General features: G+C 48.8%; 1 protein-coding gene across 1 annotated transcript in view; it reads left to right on the top strand.

Annotated features, from left to right (window-relative positions):
• LOC123773279 (uncharacterized) overlaps nt 1-23240 on the top strand; it is a gene marked incomplete in the record, with an annotated part of 416855 nt that overhangs the window by 223290 nt on the left and 170325 nt on the right. Inside the window, 1 exon segment of the mRNA XM_069317846.1 lies at nt 16728-16959. Within this exon segment, the coding sequence (XP_069173947.1) occupies nt 16728-16959 (232 nt within the window).

Here is a 23240-nt window from a genome sequence, read left to right on the forward strand (position 1 = left end):
CCAACCGAGCCAGAACCTGAAGCAACAGCTGGACCGGAAGAAGAGGTACAGGTACCCCCACCTCACCTGGACCAGTCCTGCCAAAAGGCATCCACCGTGAACGCCTCACAGGCGGGTAAGGGCGCCACATAGAATGGGCGATGCCTAGACCACGCCAACTCGAAGACGTCCATGGTCAGGAGTCCATACGTCCGGCAGAGCCAACGAAACGAGTCGGCGACGACTGGCCAATCCGCGAACAAAGGAATGAACCGAGACAGCTGTCCGCCAGGGCACAGGACACACCCCGGACATTAACCTCACTGTTAGCCAAACCCCGAGAATCCAGCAAATGAGCCACACTAAGGGACCAACCCCAAAGGTCAAACACCTAAGAGAAACCCTGTGGTTCCAGCAAAGAACCGCCAGAGAACAGTCTGAATGGAGCTGAATAGTAGAGCACAGAGTGACCCAAACCCCTCCGAAGCGCAAACCAGACAGCCACGAACTCCCGAACCGTGCTGTAAGTCCATCGGACGGACAGACCCCACCATCCCCAGCTGACCTGGTGAGCACTGGTCACAAAGTCCCAGCCGAGAGATGACCCGTCCGTGAACATATCGAGCGAAGGCTCGGGGAGGTGTCAAGGCACGGAATCATGAAAACCCCAAAGAGGAAGCTGGTGACGCAGCACCAACACAAGCTCCCCGGAGGAACGAACCCAACGATTGCAAGAGAGGCGGAAGGGGAGTCTCCGAAGAAACCAAACAGACGCCGAAGCCAAACCTGACCCCGCGGACAGACCAGCACGTCAAAGTTCAGACTCCTGCACAACCGCTCGAGCAACCACCGAGCATCCCAGGACCGCCTCATGAACAGCCGAAGGCGGGACCACAGCCGCAGCAACACTTCTGGAGGGAAAGTCAAGGAGCGGCCCAAGAACCCTAAACAAAACTCAGCCAGGTCCGAACACGGGACAGACCCGTATGGAAGGGGCAAACCTCAGTTCCGCTCAAGCCACTTCCCAAGCTTAACCTTGCCCCGCCTCCGAAACCCTCCGATGCTGCAGAGCCGGAAGCAGGGGGAAGGAGAAGGGTGAACCTTACCCACCAGGAAAGCAAGAGGTGTAGATGGAACCACAATTGAACTGACCACCACCCCCAAATCTGAGTCCCTAAACACCAAGTACCTTACCTTGAGGCTACCTTGAGGTGCTTCCGGGGCTTAGCGTCCCTGCGGCCCGGTCGTCGACCAGGCCTCCTGGTTGCCGGACTGATCAACCAGGCTGTTGGACGCGGCTGCTCGCAGCCTGACGTAGAAGCTAGAGAACAACAAATCCTCAGCAATAAACTAGGTACAACCTAGACTACTGCAACACCGAAAACCTAAAGTGTTCATAGCAGCACTGCTGGGTGGGTAAACATTGAGCAGCAACGAGAGCGCTTCCCTCCTGATCGATGGCGTAGTGCCTGCAAAATGGCATCATGCTGTTCAGGGTTAAGGTGAAGTTCCGAGGAACTGACACCAGATACACCAAGGCAGAGATCATGGCCCTACTGACGTCGATCTCAGGGGTAGCACCCATCGACGTCATTATGGAGGAAACTGGACCCCAGATACTGTTCAGCAGTGCAGTAACACTCGAGGTTCTGTTCACCACGGCAACGCTCATGGCTCTAGAGGCAAAGGGCTTAACACTCCTACCTCCCCATCAATTCAAAGCAGTGAGGACAATCTTTGTTCACAGAGTGAGCGATATCATTGCAGAGCAACCCATTACTGAGATCGTAAAGAGCATCAACGCTCTGAATCTATCTCTCGGCCATCTCGGCCCACCTCATCCAGCAGGGCGAGAACGGGAAGCCCACCCTCAAGGTCACCCTCACTCTGGCAGAGGCTATTCTCACAGCCGACAACGGCCTCAGATGCTTTGGTGTGACCTGCAAACCCCACCAGATCGCTAGGCAGCATTATGTCCGCCTACGCCATTGTTTTAGGTGTTACCAGTACACCCACTACTCCCAGAAGTTCCCCAACCCACTGCAGAAATGCAGCATATGTGCTGGCAACCACCAATACAGGACCTACAATGCCACTACTCAACGTTGTGTACTCTGCAACGGTGATCACACGGATATCTCTCACCACTGTCCCACCAGGAAAGCTGAAATCAAGAAGATGGTTGACGCCAGACAAGGAAACCCGACACCCAGACCGAAAGCTTTCAATATACAAGAAGAAGCTTTTCCTGCACTCCCGACAAGTGGTGCCGCGAGCAGCACGCAACCAAACTACTGGACCAGCAGCTCCCACGGCAGCCGTTCATGGTCCCAGATGACACCAATCAACTAAGCCAGCCAGCCGTCGCCACTCACGCTGCCTCCAGCCACCCCTGGCACCACTGTTGCAGCTCTGATTCACTTCGCAACGGAACTCTCAGGTGGAGATCTGAAACGACGGTACAGAATTCTGAATGACCTGTACAAAGTGAACCAGCTACCGACCTTTGTGATACCAGAGGACATGTTTCCTGCCTGCTCTTCTCAGCCAGAGTTCGACCCTATGCCAGAGACATCTGTCAACCCGGACCCTACTACTTCAGTCATACCTGTTACCTACTGTTACCTAGCAGTAAAATAGGTACCTGGGTGTTAGTCAGTTGTCACGGGCTGCTTCCTGGGGGTGGAGGCCTGGTCGAGGACCGGGCCGCGGGGACACTAAAAAGCCCCGAAATCATCTCAAGATAACCTCAAGATATACCTGCGACTACATCACCTGCAATGATACCGCTACCAACTGCTCCTGCAGTTGTCTTCTGAAGATGACTCTACTGCCTATGTCGACATTGAAACAAACTCGCCATCCCCAGCCCCACCGGATGTGGATTCTCCAGCAGTAATTAAATTGTCAGCAACGTAGCACGTTGCCACACATGCAGAGCAACTTGTTGCAGGTGGCTTATTACCTGCTTCACGTATGATACGTTGGAAGGACACGGACATGGCTGAGTTGTACGTGTTCTTTGCTCTGTGTATGCTCATGAAACATTCGGTGAAGCACGCCATACAGAATTATTGGAACAAAGAATGCACTGTTTCACCCCCCTATGTTCATCAAGTACATGTCACGAGACAGGTTCCTGATACTACTACTGTGCTTACACATTGAAAACATTGCAAATGTTGATAAAAATGATCGGCTTTGCAGAGTGCAAAAAATGTTCAGTGATATCAGAGGAAAATTTTGAGATTACTTTGTACCAGGACAGAATGTTGTCATTGATGAATCCCTAGTTCTTTGAAAGGGATGTTGTCTCTTCAAACTGTACATCCCACTGAAATGGCACCATTTTGGCCTCAACTTCTTTGTACTGTGCGACTATGAAACCGGAATGGTGATCAATGATGCATTATATTCAGGTACATTATATTCCGATATTCCGTTACAGACATAGACATACCCCCACATATGCACAAGTGGCCAAGGAGAAGGAAAAAATTGAAGAAGCAGTAAAGGAAGCCAAACACTGCAGCAACCAAGATAAAACAAACATTAGGCTGGAAGTGAGAGAGGAATTGGCATCTAACCCGAAGTTGGTGCAAAACACAGTTGATCGGAGCAAGTCCCTGATAATTTTTGGTTGCAAAGAAAAGGAGATAACATCTAGGTCAGAAAGAGCTGTAGAAGAAGCAAAGGTAGTAGATAAAATTGTTGACCTCGTGGAAAGTCTTGCTACCATAGAGAATGTGTGCAACTACAGGAGAATAGGCAGATATGTAAAAGGGAAAGATCGACCTTTGAGGATCACCCTAAATGGTGCCAAACAGATGGAAGAAGTACTGAGGAATGCTAGAAAATTACAAAGTGATGAGGAAGGGAAAGTATGGTCGTTAAGACGAGATCTTTCAAAAGAAGATAGAGAGAAGCTGAAACTGAACCTCGCCGAGGCAAAACGTTTAATTGATTTTAGAAACTAAAACAAAAAACCGAACAAAGGTAGAAACTCCCTACAATCCCAAGGAAACAAGCAATTATCACGATTTACTGCCGCTCCGGTCATCCGCGCAACCCTCCCCTCCCCGAGAGGGGGAGGGGGTTCCCCGAACCTCACCGCGCTGCCTGCCCTTGTTTGGCCTTGGGTAGGGAGTGGTGGTGTGCTGGTTAGGGCGTCAAGGTGTTGCGCGGCCTTCCACCTAGGTGGCGATCGGTTCCTGTTGCCTCTGGGGACGGTGTACGTTTGCGGGTTTTTTCTTTGTTTTTGCTTACCTAGTGGGGGTTCTACCTCGTGGGACTATTGGTTCCCTGATACTGTTTTGGTGGCCCTCTGCTAGGCCCGTGCTTGTATACATCACAGGGGTTTCGGTGTTATCATCTACCCCTTGTTAGTTTGGGTTTTTTAACCGGTTACCAACACCTTGGTAACCACTGGGCCGCTCCAAGCAACAGCCTGGTAGACCAAACTCTCACAAGTCGAGTCTGGCCTCGGGCCGGCTTGGGGAGTAGAAGAACTCCCAGAACTGTATCAACCAGGTACCCTGCTCAGACTTCCCGTAGTTGTTACCCTATGGGCCCTGGAAACCTGTCGGGGCTCTGTCGACCCATGGATGCATCTCCCGAGTTCCAACCTGCCTTGTGCGGGTTTAAAGATTGCTGTGTGCCCTTGTCTCAGGGTGACAGTCACCTGTTTTACCGCCGTCATGCTGCCCATTGGGTCATCGACACCTTCGACCCGGAGTCTTGGGAGTCGTGTTCTCTGGTTGTGCTCCAGTTTTACTCTGAGGATGTTCCTGTTAGAATACAGACAGCATCAGCGCTGCATGTTAGGTTTAGGTTACTACAATGTGCTAGGTTGGTTTCCCCACCCGGATGCCCGCGGCTGCCCAGCTTTTGTTTTAGGGACCCGGGCCTGAGCGTGTTAGTCGCTTTGACTTGGGCTCCTTCTGCGCTCCCTGGCCCTTCCCTTGTGGTTCATTCTGCACCTCCCATGCTGTGTCCGGCTCCAAAATGTTTGAGGGTTTCGGATTCGGCACGGTTTAGTTGGTAATGTGGCTCGTGCGGCTTTGGGGGGCTGTCCCATTCGGGTTGGAGACGGAGGCATTTGATCCGGTTCCTCCTGCCAAGGCTTCTGAGTCCCACCAGCAGACCCCCTTCTTGTCTGCCTTTTCCCTGGACTCCGCCTTTTCTTCAGGGTTAGAGGGTTTGGAGGACGGCTCTGCCCCGGGTCGCGACGGGGTGGGGATCTTGGAGCTGGGGACGAGTCGACCTGGGGGCCTTGGGTACCCCTTTGACCCCGCTTGAGTGCTTTTGCCTTCCTCACAGGGCTTATTGTTGCAGGGGGAGGGGTTTTCTTACTCTCCTTCCCTGTATGAGTATGATTTGGGCTTTCTTTTTGTTGGGGGGCGTGGCATGGGTTCTATCGGACCCGTATGTTTGATTGGCGTGAAACTTCTTCATTTCGGTAGGTTTACCTCGGGGGCGAGTTTGAGCACCTTAATGCGTGCTTGTTCGCCCCTGTGCTTTCTCGGGATGTTGGCCTTTTCCAGCTTCACATGAAGGTTCCTCTTCTTTTGGCTTCGTTGGTTGCGGAGGATTTCCGCGCCCATGGCCATTTGGCTTCAGTCTTGCATTGCTTTTCCCTTCTCAAGCTGTCTTCTGCCTGGCTTGAGGAGGATGGGGAAGCGTTGAGCGAAGGGCCTTTGTCTGGGGTGCTGACTTCGGCAGCTAGGGGTGTCGGCTGCACTGTGGAAGCTCTTTGTGCCCCTCCTGAAGGAAGCGGTGTCTCTGCTTTTTGCGTCTCACCTCGTGTGCCATCAGGCTGTGCTCGTCCTCTTTGGAATCCACTTGGGGCCTGGCTCCAGGTTCTCGTCTCTGTTTTGTCCGTTGGTGTTTGCAGAGGCTGTGGGCTTTGTTTCTGCAAGCGGCTTCGTCTATGTCGGACTTGTTGGTTCTCCGGGGTGGTCATTCTTGGCAGTCTTGGAGGGGTCTTGCAGGGTTCCAGGTTTCGCTGGTCAAGGTGGACCATTGGTGCCAGTTTCTGAGCCGACGTTACCTTCGGTCCGGCGTCGTCTGGTCGGCGCGGTGTTCGCCATGTTCGACATTTGGGTTCTCGTAAGGGGCGTCAGCCTTTCGAGGTTCGCCCTATCAACGGGGCGATAAGGGGGATTCTCGCTCTTTGCCCACCCTTGGTCCTATGATTTATGGGCCTTTTCGGTCGTATCATTCGGCCTGAGGTGGCGTTGGGCAGCCTGTTCTCCTTTTGGGGGTTTGGGGCTAACAAGGCAGGTTTCTTTTCCTGCGCTTCATCAAGTCATCTTGGAGTGGGTGCGCTTGAGCATGGTCGAAACGACCCCATCCCTCAACTGGGTTTCCCGCCTGTTTCCAGTGCCAAAATGGGACTGTGCGGATATGAGGTTTATTCTGGACTTATCCTGTCTGAACCCTTGGATTCCTTGCCCTCCTTTCAGATGACTACTGTCTTAGGTCCGGCTTCTGTTGGAGCTGGGTGCCTGGATGGTGTCCCTGGACCTCAAGGATGCTTATTGGCACATTCCTATTCATCCGGGGTTCAGGGACTGGTTAGGTTTCATGGTGGGGCGTCACACTTACCGCTTTCGTTGCCTACCTGTTGGCTTGAATCTGACCCCTCTGGTTTTCACGCATCTGACCCGGGCTGTGGTGACCCATCTGCATCTTATAGGGATTCGGGTTTTGGCCTACCTCGACGACTGGCTGGTGTGGGCTCCCAGTCAGTCAGCTTGTCTGCTCGCCAGAGATATGGTTCTTTCCCAGTTCGCCAGGTTCAGGTTCCTGGTGAACTGGAGGAAGTCCCATCTGGTTCTGTCCCAGGTTTGGACCTGGCTGGGTCTTGTTTGGGATTCTCAGACCACTTCCTTGTCTCTCCCTCCTGAGGCGTTGCTGCAGCTGCGGTCCCTCCATTGGCTGTTTCTGAAGGGGTCCCAGGTCACTCGGCAGTTGCCCTAGCAGTTGTGTGGAAGTCTGAACTTCGCCGTGCTAGTCTACCCGCCTGGTCGGGTTTGGCTTCGGCATCTGTTTTGGTTCCTTTGGGGACGCCCCTTCCACCTCTCTCACGATCTTTGTGTTGGTTGCTGCGTCACCTGCGTCCTCTTCAGGGTTTTCGGGGTTCGGTGCCTTGGCGCCTTCCTGAGCCTTTGCTCAATGTGTTCACGGATGCATTGTCTCTCGGCGGGGGCTTTGTGATAAGTGCTCACCAGGCCAGCCGGAGACGGTAGGATCTGTCTTTCCATCGGGCTCACAGCATGGTCTGGGAATTCGCGGCAGTCTGTTCACACTTTGGAGGGTTCGGATCGCTCGGGGATCGACCATCCGGCTCCATTCGGACTCTTCTCCGGTGGTTCATTGCCTGAACCGTGGGGGTTCTCATCAGCCCTTGCCTCTGTGGTTGGTCCCTTCGAGTGGTTCGTCTGCTGGATTCTCGGGGTTTGGCTCTCGGTGCGGTTCATATCTGGGGAGTGTCCAATGTCCTGGCAGACAGCCTGTCTCGCCTCATTCCCCTGTCCACAGAATGGACGGTAGACGACGACTCGTTTCGTTGGATCTTCCAGATGTACGGACTCCCAGACGTGGACCTCTTCGCGTCGGCGTGGTCTCGGCATCTCCCAGTCTATTTGACTCCCTTTCCCGACAGTGAGGCGTTCGTGGTGGATGCTTTTCGGCAGGACTGGTTGAGGTGGGGTTACCTGTATCTCTTCCCACGGGTCCAGCTGTTGCTTCGGGTTCTGGCTCGGTTGGAGACCTTCCCAGGGAGAGTAGTCCTTGTGGCCCCTTGGTGCCCCTTCCAGCCTTGGTTTCCGGCGCTATTTGCTCGGTGTCCAAACACGGGGCGTGTTCGGACACCGAGCGTGTTCTTCTGCTCTGCTCTTTGCGTCTGGTCTTTTTGACGTGGGTGTATCACCATTTCTATGGTGATTAGGTGGCTTCGTTGATGGTGTCCCACCTGCCCACCTGAGTGATTCGTCTCGGCGACAGTATGAAGTTTCCTGGCTTTTTTTTTTTTTTTGCCATTTCTTTTGCTCTTCGTAGGTTGTCTTCTCTTTCGGATCGGGTTGTCTTGTCCTTTCTTTCTTGGCTTTATCAGGACTGTCATTGGATGCCTAATACTGTCCCCTCGTATCGTGCGGCACTTGTGGAGCCGCTCCAGCTAGCGTTCGGGGTGGACGTCACATCCGCCCCATTTCGTAAGCTTTCTTGTGCTATGTTTCGCCTCCGGCCTGCTCATGTGCCGCCTGAGCCATCCTGGTCCTTGGACAGGGTGTTCTCCTATCTTTCCTCTCCTCGGTTTGTGGTGGCCCCTTCGGTTCAAGATTGTTTTTCCAAGGCTTTGTTTTTGTTGGCATTGGCCTCTGGGGTCGGGTAGGGGAGCTTCATGCTCTCCTCCGGCGCAGGGGTTTCTGCTCTTTGGTCCTGGGGTTAGGTTTATATGTTTGCAGCCTTCTTCATCTTTTCTGGTGAAGAACGAGACAGTTGCTTTCCAGAGGGGTCCGTGGGTCATTAATGCTTGGTTGGTTCAGCCGGGGGTGCATCATGTGTTGTGTCCGATTGCGGCTCTTCGCTGTTACCTGCGCCTCAGCTGGAGTGGCTGGGGAGGCGCTTTGGGTTGATCTGGTTTCCCTCGTTCCCTGTTCCAGTGCTTGGGTCTCCCAGGTTGTCCGCAGGGTTATTAAGTCTAGCCAGCCTGCAGCCTATCCTCGCACCCATGACGTTTGGAAGCTTGCAGCTTTGGCTGCTGTGTTTGGTAACATGTCTTGGGCTCGTATTCGGGCACATGGATTTTGGAAGTCGAACAGGGTTCTGGCCGCCCGTTATTTGGTGAACGTGCCAGCTCCTCGGCGTTCTTGCGTTGCTTTGGGTCGCAGGTTGCAGCCAGTTGTCTCGACTTCGCGTTGAGGAGTTTGTGGCCGCTGCCTCCCGGGTAAGTCCCGATTTCCCTTCTCTTTGGGTATGTAGCTCCAGGGAGCTGTAGGGGCTTCCCACAGAAAACCAGCATCGATTGTAATGAAATGCTTTTTCTGGGTGAGCTCCAGAGGCTTCCTGGCAACCCTCCCATCCAACGGGTGGGTTTTTTCGCGTTGGTTGAAGCCTAGTTTCCGAACTAAAGGCAGCCGGCACGGTGAGGTCCGGGGGCCCCCATCCCCCTCTAGGGGAGGGGGCTGCACTGATGACCTGCAAGGCAGTAAATTGTGATAATTGCTTGCTTGTTTGCTTGTTTCCTTGGGATTGTAGGGAGTTTCTACCTTTGTTCGTTTTTTTTGTTTTAGTTTCTTACCTTGAGGGTTTGTTTTGTTATGCCTACCTTTCTGGGTGCCTAACCCCAGTCGATGGCAGATAAGGAAAACCCCCAACCACAAGGGGGTTTTCCCGGGCCATTGCTCCCTGAAACCTCTCTGATGGGGGCCAGGTTCTGGTGCTGGTCCCTGGTAGGTCTGAACTCCATAGCTAATATCCCGGTCTAATATAACATACATTAGTTCGATAAGCTCCAGGGAGCCTCCGGGGCTCACCCAGAAAATGGTGTTTCATTACATTCAACACCAGTATTTTGGGGAGTTTTGTGTCTGTTCGGTCTTCGGTTACAATTTCTTACCAGGTGGGGTCAGTTTTGTTATGCCTACCTTTGTGGGTGCCTTACCCCGGTCGATGGCAGACATGGAATGATCCCAAACACTTGGGGGTTTCTATATGCCGTTGATCCTTGTGCCTCTCTGAGGGGGCCAGGTTCTGGCTCATGGTCCTCGGTAGGCAAATCTCCATTGACTTATGCCCTAGACTAATATAGCGTATATTAGTTTGATATCTCCAAGGAGCCGGAGGGGGTTCCCGTCAGAAAATTACTTTCATCAAAACATACAAGTAGGAGTTGACAATGGCAAATAGATTAATGGGTCTCGTGTTTTTATCCCATGTGGAAATGGAGAGTGTGAAATACTTCCCCACACCTAGGAGTCTACCTGATACAATACACATTACCTGTATTACAGCCTAATCATCATCCTCACTTTGCTGTTTAAAGTCTGCAAATACTGTTTGACTACACTGGATGCCAACTTAGCTGAACCACATTACCACTGAGCTTAATTAAACTATGCTTATGCTTCACTAAATTATTAGTTTATTTAAAATATTATGATTTATCACTATTTGATAAATTTATTTTTATTATATTATAATTTGTATTCCTTTCTTATTCTTTGTGTCATCATTCTTACTCGTTGCATTATATTGTATAACTGTTTTAGCTGACTCTTAATATTTTCTTGTATGGTAATAACTTTGCTTTGCATATTGTAGGTAATACTTGGTTATATTCAACCTGAAACAACAAATTAGTATTTGTCACCTGGTATATTTTGTATATACAGTATAGGCCATTCTGTATGTTATCTTGATTTTCTTTGTTCTAATCTTTCTACACAGCATTAACCACTGAACTGAGCCAACCGAGTATTCTCGGTCGGTGGGAAACTGCGCCAACCGAGAAAACTTTTATTATTTCGTACCCATTCTAAATGTGTGCGCTGTTGGTTGTGTATGAAATGGACTCTTACGACCTGCAGTGAGACGCAGCCATCTTGGAAAAAATTCCCAGAATACCCTAGGGCTGCTGGCTGGGTTAGTACTGAATGAGCAACCATGGGTGGCGCACACGCCTCTGGCTCCCATACACCTGTCCGATGCGGTGTTGAAAGATCGCGCTCTGTCGGTGAAATTCAAACCTTATTGTTTGAAGAACATAAGTGCCATAATATTGGTAAAGCTAGGCGCAATAACGACCTAACACAAAGGTCGGATGCAAGTGATACAGCACCTATGAGGACGATACAGCGAGCATCTCCAGTTGTAGCTCTAAGCGCCACCCTTGCCCACCTATGCCATCTCCAATTTATTTAGATGATACATAAAAGAATCATTTTCTGGGTTCAGTGATGATGCATCTGACACAAGTAGCATAGATGAACAGTGTTAGCGGCTTCCATGGTGGTGTTTTCCATAGATATTTTCAAGAATAGCTGAATCTCTTCTTGACTGACGGACGCTCTTCGAGGCTGGCTGAATATCATCCTGCTTGGGACCTTACAAAGCGATCTTTTCACGACTACCTTACAAACTGACCTTTTGCTATAATCTTTTCAAGACTACCTTATGCTTTACAAGATTGGCTACATACCACCTACAAGTACTAAACCTAAGGGTGTATGTGAGTGCATTATTTGCAAGCACACAGAATGAAGAAACAGGAATCGAAAATCTATCTGTACCTGGTGCAACGAGAGTGAAGTCGAGCTATGTACCATGGACTACTTTGTTGATTATTACTCGCTTGCGAAGCACTGAGTAATTACCTTAGTGTAGTTACAGGACGAGAGCTACGCTCGTTTTGTCCCATCTCTCCAGCACTCTGTGTCATATAACACTTTGAAATTACTGATGGTTTTGGCCTCTACCATCTTCTCACATAACTTGTTCCAACCTTCTACCACTCTGTTTACGAAAGTGAATTTTCTTATATTTTTCTGGCAGCTTTGTTTCATAGAGTTTAAATCTACGACCTCTTGTTCTTGAAGTTCCGGGTCTCGGGAATTCTTCCCTATCAATTTTATCAATTCCTGTTACTATTTTGTATGTAGTGATCATATTGCCTCTTTTTCTTCTATCTTCTAGTTTTTGCATATTTAATGCCTCTAACCTCTCCTTGTAGCTCTTGTCCTTCAGTTCTGGGAGCCACTTAGTGGCATGTCGTTGCACCTTTCCAGTTGGTTGATGTGCTTCTATATATGAGCACCATACAACCGCTGCATATTCCAGCTCTGGTCTAACAAAAGTCGTGAAAAATTTCTTTAGTCTTTCTCCATCCATGTATGTAAAAGACCGATTCTGAAGTTAGAAAGTGTAGCATAGGCTCCTTGCACAATGTTCTTAATGTGGTCCTCAGGTGACAGTTTTCTATCTAGGACCACCCTTAGATCCCTTTCTTTGTCAGAATTATTTAAAGATTTCTCACAATTTATAGGTTTTGTGGGGTCTCTGTTCTCCAATTCCACATTCCATAACATGGCGTTTATTCACATTAAATTCCATTTTCCAAGTGTTGCTTCATATACTTTTATCCAGGTCTTCTTGAAGGGCATGACAATCATCTAGGTTTCTTTTGTTCCCTATTATCTTGGCATCATCAGCAAACGTCTTGAGGTTATCTTGAGATGATTTCGGGGCTTTTTAGTGTCCCCGCGGCCTGGTCCTCGACCAGGCCTCCACCCCCAGGAAGCAGCCCGTGACAGCTGACTAACACCCAGGTACCTATTTTACTGCTAGGTAACAGGGGCATAGGGTGAAAGAAACTTTGCCCAATGTTTCTCGCCGGCGCCTGGGATCGAACCCAGGACCACAGGATCACAAGTCCAGCGTGCTGTCCGCTCGGCCGACCGGCTCCCTATGTTCATATAATAACTCATATAATTAATTGAGTGTGTAATACAGAATGTTACTGTGCAAATAGTGTGTGAAACTGTACATATTGTAATTTTAGTGAATTTTTAACAAGAAATATTTGTGACAATAAACATTTATTGTGGACACATTACTGACACATGTATCACAGTTCCATGGAAAATTATGAATATTTTACCGTATACATATTGTAAAGGACACAAATATGCATCATATACAATAAAAAAAATAAAACCGCATTGGAAATTTATAGAACAAATAATTGAAAATATATATGTGGCATCACCCGGTGCTTGAATGGCCGCGCGACTGTGTCTGGGCGTGTCACGCACGGTCGACCAGTCCCTGATGACGTCGCAGTGCACCCTGTCCACGTCCCCACAGCCAAAGTAAGTGGAATTTGGTATTTATTTTTACATAGACATTTTCAGGGAAGGGAATTTATTATTTTATAAAGAAAAAATAATTTTTTGGGAACACTTGATTTCATGTGCACGGGGAATTTCACAATAAACTCGGCGCATCACAGTGGTTAAGGCTGACAATTTTGCCTTAACATCGGTAACTTAAACTGAATCTTGTATATCCTAGTACTGTAGTCAGTTCTTCCTTCAAGTTTTTTCTTACTAATTAATTTCTTTACATTTCAGCTGTAGGTTTAAACATTATGGCACAGAGTGTAGATGAAATGTTCGCCTCAGAGCTGGTTACTCGGTCACTCTTTTAGCCACCCACCTGCTCCTCGTGGAACACTCCAGCTTGAGGGAAGCCCCTGAGGCTCCCTGAAGTTATCACATCACTATCACATCATTATCACATCATTATTATCGCTACGAGGGGGGGCCTTGTAGCCTGGTGGATAGCGCGCAGGACTCGTAATTCTGTGGCGCGGGTTCGATTCCCGCACGAGGCAGAAACAAATGGGCAAAGTTTCTTTCACCCTGAATGCCCCTGTTACCTAGCAGTAAATAGGTACCTGGGAGTTAGTCAGCTGTCACGGGCTGCTTCCTGGGGTAATTACCTAAGTGTAGTTACAGGATGAGAGCTACGCTCGTGGTGTCCCGTCTCCCCAGCACTCTGTCATATAATGCTTTGAAATTACTGACGGTTTTGGCCTCCACCACCTTCTCACATAACTTGTTCCAAACGTCTACCACTCTGTTTGCGAAAGTGAATTTTCGTATATTTCTCTGGCAGCTTTGTTTCGTTAGTTTAAATCTACGAGTTCTTGAAGTTCCGGGTCTCGGGAATTCTTCCTAATCAATTTTACTGATTCCTATTACTATTTTGAACGTAGTGATCATATCACCTCTTTTTCTTCTATCTTCTAATTTTTGCATATTTAATGTCTCTAACCTCTCCTTGTAGCTCTTGTCCTTCAGTTCTGGGAGCCACTTAGTGGCATGTCGTTGCACCTTTTCCAGTTTGTTGATGTGCTTCTTAAGATACGGGCACCACACAACTGCATATTCCAGCTTTGGTCTAATAAAAAGTCGTGAACAATTTCTTTAGTACAGTAGTTCTCCATCCATGTATTTAAAAGCAATTCTGAGGTTAGAAAGTGTAGCATAGGCTCCTCGCACAATCTTCTTAATGTGGTCCTCAGGTGACAGTTTTCTATCTAGAACCACCCCTAGATCCCTTTCTTTGTCAGAATTCTTTAAAGATTTCTCGCATAATTTATAGGTTATGTGGGGTTTATGTTCTCCTATTCCACATTCCGTAACATGGCATTTATTCACATTAAATTCCATTTGCCAAGTGTTACTCCATATACTTAATTTGTCCAGGTCTTCTTGAAGGGCATGACAATCATCTAGGTTTCTTATCTTCCCTATTATCTTGGCATCATCAGCAAACATGTTCATGTAATTCTATATTCCCACTGGTAGATCGTTTATGTAGACAATGAACATTACCGGTGCAAGAACTGAACCCTGTGGTACTCCACTCGTGACATTCCTCCAATCCGATACCTTGCCTCTGATTACGGCCCTCATTTTTCTGTCAGTTAGGAAATTTTTCATCCATGTTAGTAGCTTACCTGTCACTCCACCAATATGTTCCAGTTTCCAGAACAACCTCTTATGGGGAACTCTGTCGAAAGCCTTTTTTAGGTCCAGATAGATGCAGTCAACCCAACCATCTCTTTCATGTATGTGGCGCGGCTTGTGTGATGTCAGGCTTGTTTGCTCGTTTTCAATTGGGAAATTCTGTCCACTCGTTTGCCTGTTTTCGTTGTTTTTAATCAGATTAGGGGTTTGTTTTGTGGTGCTTGCCTTTCTGGGTGTCTGTCCCAGTTGATGGCAGATATAGAATGCTCCAAAATCACATGTGCATTTCTATAGGCCATTGCTCCTCGTACCTCTCTGAGGGGGCCAGGTTCTGGCTCGTGGTGCCCGGTAGGTCTAGAACTCCACCCACATTGATGCCAAAGTTAGGGATATCCATCTCAGCCTCGATAACTCTGGGAAGCCTCCACTGAAGGGCAAGAGCTACGATGAGAGGTTAGAGGCATTAAATATGCCAAAACTGGAAGACAGAAGAAAAAGGTGATATGATCACTACAGACAAAATAATAACAGGAATTGATAAAATCGATAGGGAAGATTTCCCGAGACCTGGAACTTTAAGAACAAGAGGTCATAGATATAAACTAGCTAAACACAGATGCCGAAGAAATATAAGAAAATTTACTTTCGCAAACAGAGTGGTAGACGGTTGGAACAAGTTAGGTGAGAAGGTGGTGGAGGCCAAAATTGTAAGTAATTTCAAAGCATTATATGACAAAGAGTGCTGGGGAGACGGGACACCACGAGCGTAGCTATCATCCTGTAACTACACTTAGGTAATTACACTTAGGTGGATACCTTAGGACTCGCCCAGAAAATGGCATTTCATTACATTCAACTCTGGTTTTTCTTAGCAAGTACAGTGCATATTGTTGACATAGATTTGTTGTACTGCCTAGCTAGTTCAACAACCTGTGCACCATTTTCATGTTTTCGAATAATCTCGAAAATGATCGAATGATCATTCAAATTTTGAATGATCTTGCATTTTGTTTTCCTCTATAGTCATTCTCACATGTGTTTTCATGGCTTGAACCTTACCACTGGCTTTCTTGGGACCCATGGCGAGATATATAATGACAACTTTTAAGTTCAAATGCCCAAAAGTAAAAAAAAAAACAAATTCTTTACAAAGAATTCAGGCGCGATCATCACTAGGCGGGTGGCACTGGTAAACTGAGTCGCGATTGCCGTGCCACCACATGCTAGGTTTGGTTTCGGCCATACTCGTATCAACAAACTTTGTTTCCCGAGGCAAGGCTCGTAACCCGATTCGAATTTCCCTGAGAAATTGGGCTCGTTACCCGAAAAGTTTGTAAATAGGAGTATTCGTTAGCCGAGGTGTCACCGAATTTTGTTTCTTATAGTGGATCATCATAACTAGCATAAGCTTCATGGACCAATACATTTGTAAAAAATATATTTAAAATCAGGAAATTTGACTTGGAAAACAAATTAGATAATCTTGGGATGGATTTAAATAAGCTTACTTAATTATTTTTACTTCTACAGTACTTGTATATGTTGGATCCAGAGTTTTGTTAGTAAGTTTAAGAGAGATGGAGGTTCGTGTTCTGAGAGAAAGGAAAGAGCATATTAATATAATTAATTATGTATTATGAATTGATGAATAATGAATAATATAGTTGATTTTAAAACATACTGTACTGTGAGAAAATACCGAGACCCTAGAATATAATTGAACTCGCATACCTGAACTTCCCAGTAGAACTCAATACCAGTTGTGTGTGCCTAAGGAGTTCAGAGGTATGCAGGTTCGATCCATCATACAGCCTTAATATTTTCACATGCAATCATCATGTTTGCATGATTTCATCATGCATACAGTACTCTGTTAAGTAAAAGGTATATTATAGAGTATCTCATAAGTAATAACAAGGGGAAAGATGTAAGGGAAAAACATTTGCTTAGTAGTGTCTTTGTGAAAACAGTTTTAAAAATGCATTTATGTATTCACGTTGTTTGCTGAACGTCATTCATTATTATTACTTTCTTTAAATCTTAGTTTTCATTATGTGGCACAAGAATATTGTGATATAACATTGTCAGCTTTGTATATTGGTCCTAATACAGGACAACACTTTGCCATGAACAAACGGCATCATGCATACAAAAATACAGTACTGTGAAATTTGCCATGACATACAAAAATACATACTTTCCTAATTACAGTCCTGCGCAAACAGCCTGTCAATCCTAAAATGGCTATGAGACCTCTGTACTGGACAAGAATTCAGCTGACTACACCAAAACCCCCAAAACCGCCAAAACCTGAGGCTATAGTCATGGAGGACATTGTGGATAGTAAGGACAGTGCTAAAGAAGAGGAGAATGAAGATGTGAAAGATAGTAATGACAAATGTGAAGAAAGTGAAAGCCTTTCTGCAACACTGAAGAAGAGAAAGTAAGTTTTTTGTGTGGGTGGATGAATAGTCATTTGGCTTGTCATGTGAAACTAGTGCTAGCTCGTTAGTCGCACCTACCCCCTTCCCTCTTGTTTAAGGGAAAACGGGAAGCAGGCCATGTTAGCTGGCTGCGTCACCATCAGTTCTTGCTGATGGTAGCTAAGTCACTCTGGCTCCAGTTTTCTGCTTTCAGCCAAGTGGTAGTTTTTTGCCTTTGTTGCTGTTTCATTGCACGAGTGTGCTGTATGAGCCAGGAATATAGAGCGCATGGTGCTACATATATACAGGGTTTTCTTCTGTGTGTGTAGTGTAGTGCTCTCAGGGTTTCTTCCCTGGAGTGTTTTGGGTTTGCTCCATTAGAGGGCTTCCTCACTTGTGGTCCTCGCCCTAAGTCTATTTGTTTTGGCTTTGAAGTTTTCCCTGGTGTAGGGAGCGAATTTTGGTTGCTGTGGCACACTGGGTATTGTACATCCTAACCAAGGCATACCAAGGTCAGCTGTCTCAGCCTACGGTGAGCTGAGACTTCCCTTCTTTTCACAGGAGGACCTGTTCCTATTTAATATTGGAGTTATTGTGTAGTTATCCCAGTGCCTGGGTTTTCTGTAGGGCATTTCCCTGCAGTCCCTGAAAAACCTCTGCAGGTTTGCTGGTCCAGTAGATATCCCTGCTGAACCTGCTTTCACCCTGTGCAAGTTTGAGGGTTGTGCAATGTCTGTCACAAGGCGATACTCGCACTTTCTGCCTCCGCCATGGTGCCTGCTGGGTCGGGGACACCTTCGACCTGGAGTCATGTGGGACTTGTTCTCTGCATGTTCTCGTCTAACATCTAACTAACGTCTAACTCGATTCTTCGCGGCAGGGGATCGTATTCCAGGGACCATAGGATTAAGGACGTGCCCGAAACGCTACGCGTACTAGTGGCTGTACAAGAATGTAACAACTCTTGTATATATCTCAAAAAAAAAAAAAAAAAAAAAAAAAAAAAAAAAAAAAAAAGGTAGGTTATGTGCCCAGTTAGATGCCCCATACCTGCAATGGTTGGTGTTAAGGGACTCAGATTTGGAAGTGTTGGTCAATTCAATGATTTCATCCGCATCTCCTCTTCCTTGCCCTTTGGGATTTAATTTTTTTTTATATTTATATATACAAGAATTCTTATATTCTTACATAGCCACCAGCATGCATAGCACAGGGCTTGATACGCCCTCCCTCTGGTATTTTCCCCTCTTGCCTCCTACCCCAGTGTCTGAGGGCTTTGGAGTTGGGGCTTTGTTTAGCTCGGTTTGCAGCCGTCTTCTTTTCTCTTGAAAAGTGAGTCTGCTAGTTTTGGGAGGGGATCTACTTGATACCTGCTTGATGGGGTTCTGGGAGTAGGTCTACTCCCCAAGCCAGGCCTGAGGCCAGGCTTGACTTGAGAGAGCTTGGTCCAACAGGCTGTTGCTTGGAGCAGCCCGCAGGCCCACATACCCACCACAGCCTGGTTGGTCCAGCACTTCTTGAAGAAAATTTTCTAGTTTTCTCTTGATGTCCATGGTTGTTTCGGCAATGTCTCTTATACTCGCTGGGAAGATGTTGAACAACCATGGACCTCTGATTGTGCCAATGGCACCCTTGCTCTTCACTAGTTTTATTCTGCATTTTCTTCCACATCGTTCTCTCCAATAAGTTATTTTGCTGTGTAGGTTTATTTTATTATTTGATATCTCTCTCGTCTCCTTTCTAGTGAGTACATTTAGAGAGCTTTGAGACAGTCCCAATAATTTAGGTGCTTTATCACATCTATGTATGCCATATATGTTCTGTCCTCTCTCTATTTCAGCAATCTCTCCTGCCTTGAAGGGGAAAGTAAGTACTGAGCAGTACTCAAGACAGGACAGCACAAGTGATTTGAATAATACAACCATTGTGATGGAATCATTGAATTGGAAAGTTCTTGTAATCCAGCCTATCATTTTTCTGTGGAGAGCCCCTTTAGCTCCCCAGAGCTATACCGGGCTGATGTGTATATATTAGACCGTGGCAACAATCAATCGAAGGAGTTCTAGGCCTACCTGGGACTAGAGCCAGAACCTGGCCCCCTCAAAAGATGCACAAAGAGCAATGGCCTAAAGACACCCCCCATGTAATTGGAAGCAGTCAACAGAACAGGGGTTCTGTTCTCTTGGAGAGGTTGTCTGCCATCTACCAGGTCAGGCACCCAGAAAGGTAGGAATTCCAAAACAAACTACTGCTGATCAAATAATTTGCTAATCGAAAGCCGAACTAGCAATAGAACTCCCCAATGAAAACCAAGGAAACAAGTATGACATCACCACAAACACCGCGCATCCGTCTGCGTAACCCCCCTCTCCCTGGGAGGGGGACGGGGGGGGGAGGGGATCCCAGACCTCCATGCTGGCAACTCTCCTCGGTTCAAGAGGCTGTTGTGTTGGTGACGGTTGATAGCTTTGGCTCCACTCATTGCACAGTGCTGCAGTGCAGTGTTATTGCTCTGTTTTGGTGGTGTGTGAGCCAGACATAACACAAGAGTACTGGGGCTGCATGCACCTAGGGCCGCTTTTCCTAGGTGCCCTGTAAGTACTGCCTTTGCGGCCTCAGGGTTATCTTCCACGAGCCGTTCAGGAGCAGCTACCTCCGTGTGGATCTGTCACTGCTCGGCGATTGCCTGCCCTTGGGGTTTCAGCTGGGGTGGTTCTTACTCCTATTTTCCGTTGGGTCAGGAGGTAGTTTCGTCGCTGGCTGCTGCACGAGGTATTGTGCAGGTGTCTGATATACGCATAGCTACCGGTTCTGTTCTCCTGGAGAGGTTGTGCTTTTGTGAGGTTTTTCTTTTGTTTTTGTTTCGTTTTGCCTGGCGGGGGTCTGCCAGGTGTTGCGGTAGGACCACTGGTAGGTTTTTGGTGGCCCTCCACTAGGTCCCCGTGCTGTCACACATCGCAGGGGTTCAGCTTTTAGATTGTTTGCTTGGTAGCTCTGGGATAACTGGTTAGCAGTACCTCACCTGGGCTTCCCTTAGCAGTCAGCCTAAGGGCCCTGGAAACCCCTATTGGGCCTTAGTGGTCCAATGTAGGAGACCTATGAGAACTTGCCTTGTGCGAGTTTGAAGGTTGCTCTGTCCCCCCGTTTTGGGATGACACTCACCGTCTGCCTCCGCCTTGCTTCTTGTTAGAGTCAGTGACTCCTATGATGCGGAGTCCTGCCAGTGGTGGTGTTTGCTTGTACTCCATTCACCCAGTCCACTGAGACTGATATTTGGGTGCAGGCAGCTTTAGCGTTGCATGCAAGGTTTAAATTGCAGCAACGTGCGAGGTTGGTTGCCTTTCTGGATGCCCGGCAGCTGCGCCTCTGTATTTACTGGTAGTGAGACTCGGGTGGCTTCGGGGATACCCCCTTCTGGATCGGCGGCAGAGGCATTTGAGTCAGGTCCTCCTGCCGGAGCTTTTGGGCCACGCCAGTGGGCCCCTTTCATCCCTGCTTTTCCAGTGGACTCTGCTTTTTCTCCAGAGGCAGAGGGTTTGGAGGACGGCTCGGCCCTGACATGGAGGATTCCGGGGCTAGGGAGAGTTGACTTGGGTGGGGGGGGCCCTGGCCCCCCACTGGTCCCTGCTTGGGTGTTTGGTACCCTCGGTGCGGGGCTGCTTGTTGCAGAGGGAGGGGTTTTCCTTTCCCCCTCCCTGTACGTTTTTGTTACGAGTTCGACTCCTTCCCGGGTTTGGGTCCGAGTTCCCTTGGGTTCTTTGGTTCCCTTCTTCTGGAGGTTTTTGGCTTCCCGCATCCCACTGAGGAAGTTGTGGGAGGCCCATTGCGGCTTACCTCCTGCAAGACCTGGATTACGCCACGATAATGAAGCCTTTTTGAGTTTGGCTCCTCTTTTTCTTTATTAGGTGTGTTACAAGATGCCGGAGTCTTCCTGGCTGGCAGACTGCCTTTTCCTCTTTGGGGGCTATGCATTTGTCCTGTCGGAATGCGCACTTGAATGGCGAGAGTTGCCTATGGTTGTTCAGGTTTTCTTGAAGGTGAGTTGGAGCACCTCAAGGCGTGCTTGTTCGCTCCGTTCCTTCCTTATGATGTCGGCCAGGTGCGTCTTCACGTGCAGGTTCCCTCCCTCCCTTTCGGAATCCCTGATGACCAAGGATATGTGCGCCTGTGGGCACTTGGCTTCGGTCTTGTGCGTGTTTTCCCTGCTGGAGCTGTCTACGGACTGGCTCGTGGTAGGTGAGGAGGAGCTGGTTTCCGGGCCTGTGTCCGGTGTGCTTGCTTCGGCAGCTCGGGCACCGGCTGCCTTGGTGAAGTTGTATGCGCTGTTTCTGAGGGAGGCGGTGTCTGTTCTTCGCTTCTCGCCTCGCGTGCTGACAGTTGGTGCTCGTCCTTTTTTTTTTAATCGTCTTGGGCCCTGGCTTTTAGATTTTCATCCCCTTTTGTCCGTTACTGTTTGCAGTCTGCAGTGGTGCATTTTCCGCAGGCGGCTTCGTCTTGTTGACGGCCTATGTTGGACTTCTTGGTTCTCTTGGGGGGCCGTGGAGGTCCTGCTCGGAAGAGTCGTGCCAGGTCTCGGGGTTCCTTCGGTTGTCGTAAGCCAGTAGTGCCAGATTCGGGCCTGGCCCTCATACATAGTTGTTGGCTCAGTGATCGCTCTGAGCGTCAGTCGGGGGGTCTCGTAGGGGTCGTTGGCCCTTTCGTGGTTCGCCCTGTTGGCGGGGCGGTAGGGGGGAGGCTCACGCTGTTTGTTCTCGCCTGGTCCCACGATTTGTGGGCAATTCGGGTCATTTTCCTCCAGTCTGCGGTGGCGTTGCTTCTTTCCTTCTCCTTCGGGGGGGATTGGAACTTGTGGGGCGGGCCTCTTCCCTTGTGCTCGGTCAGGTCATCCTGGAGTGGGTTTTCCCCCCTGTTTTCAGTTCCAAAACGGGACTGGGCAGATCTGCGAATCATACTGTACTTGTCCCGTCTGATCCCCTGGGTCTTTTGCCCCTCCTTTCAGATGACCACTCTGTCTCGGGTCCGGCTGCTTTTGGTGCCAGGTGACTGGATGGTGTCTCTGGGCCTCCGGGATGCATATTAGCATGTCCCGATTCATCCAGTGTTCTGGGACTGGCTCGGTTTTGTCGTGGAGTGACAGACTTCCTGCTTTCGTTGCCTTCCATCCAGTTTGGATTTGGCACCTCATGTGTCCACATGCCTTACCCGGGTCATGGTGACATGTTTGAGTTCTGGCTTAACTCGGCAATTGGCTGGTGTGGGCTCCCAGCCAATCTGCGTGTCTGCTCGCCAGGGATTTAGTTCTTTACCAGCTCGCCGGGTTCGGGTTCTTGGTCTACTGGAAGAAGTCCCATTTGGTTCCCTCTCGGGTTCAGACTGGACTGGATCTTGTGTGCAACTCTCGGACCGCTTCCTTGTCTCTCCCTCTGGTGGCGTTGCTGCGGTCCCACTTATGACTGTTTTTGGAGGGAACCCGGGTCACACGTCGGTTGTTTTGGCGGCAGTGCGGGAGCCTGATCTTGGCCGTGCTGGTCTACCCGTCAGGTCGGATCTGGCTTCAGAGGATGTTCTGGTTTCTTCAGGGGTGTCCCTTTTGCTGCACTTGTGATCACTGTGGAGGGTGTTTCGGGGTTCTATGCCCTGACGCCTTCCCGAGCCTTCGCTCAATGTGTTCACGGATGCCTTGTCTCTCGGCTGGAATTTTGTGACTAGTGCTCACCGGGCCGGTAAGAGTCAGTGGGGTCCGTCCTTCCATCGGGTTCACAGCACGGCACAGGAGTTAGCAGTGGTGTGGCATTCACTTCAGAGGGTTAGTGTTGCTCGTGGAGCAATGATCTGGCTCCATTCGAACTGCTCCCCGGTGGTTCATTGTCTGAACCTCGGGGGTTTGATGCGTTCCTTGGCTTAGTGGGGCTGGTCGCTTCAGGTGACTCGTTTGCCAAGTTCTCGGGGTTTGGCTCTCCTTTCGGTTCACATTCAGGGGGTGTCAAACGTCCTGGTGGATGGCCTGTCTCGGTTCATTCCCCTATCCATGGAATGGACGGTCGACACAGACTCGTTCAGTTGGCTCTGCCAAACATACAGGCACCTAGAGGTGGACCTCTTCGCATCGACTTGGTCGAGGCACCGGCCAGCCCTGGTTACAGGCACTTCTTGCTTGACGTCCGAACCCGAGGGTCTTCCCGCGGCTCCGCCTCGTAAGCAGATTGGTCCATTCCGGTACGTGGCTGGTTCAATCTCTGTTTCTCTCGTCTGGTCTTTTTACCGTGGGTTTATTACCACTTGTATGGTGATCAGGTGGCTT

Source organism: Procambarus clarkii, chromosome 89 (assembly GCF_040958095.1).
Source record: "Procambarus clarkii isolate CNS0578487 chromosome 89, FALCON_Pclarkii_2.0, whole genome shotgun sequence".
NCBI classification, from domain to species: Eukaryota; Metazoa; Arthropoda; class Malacostraca; order Decapoda; family Cambaridae; genus Procambarus; species Procambarus clarkii.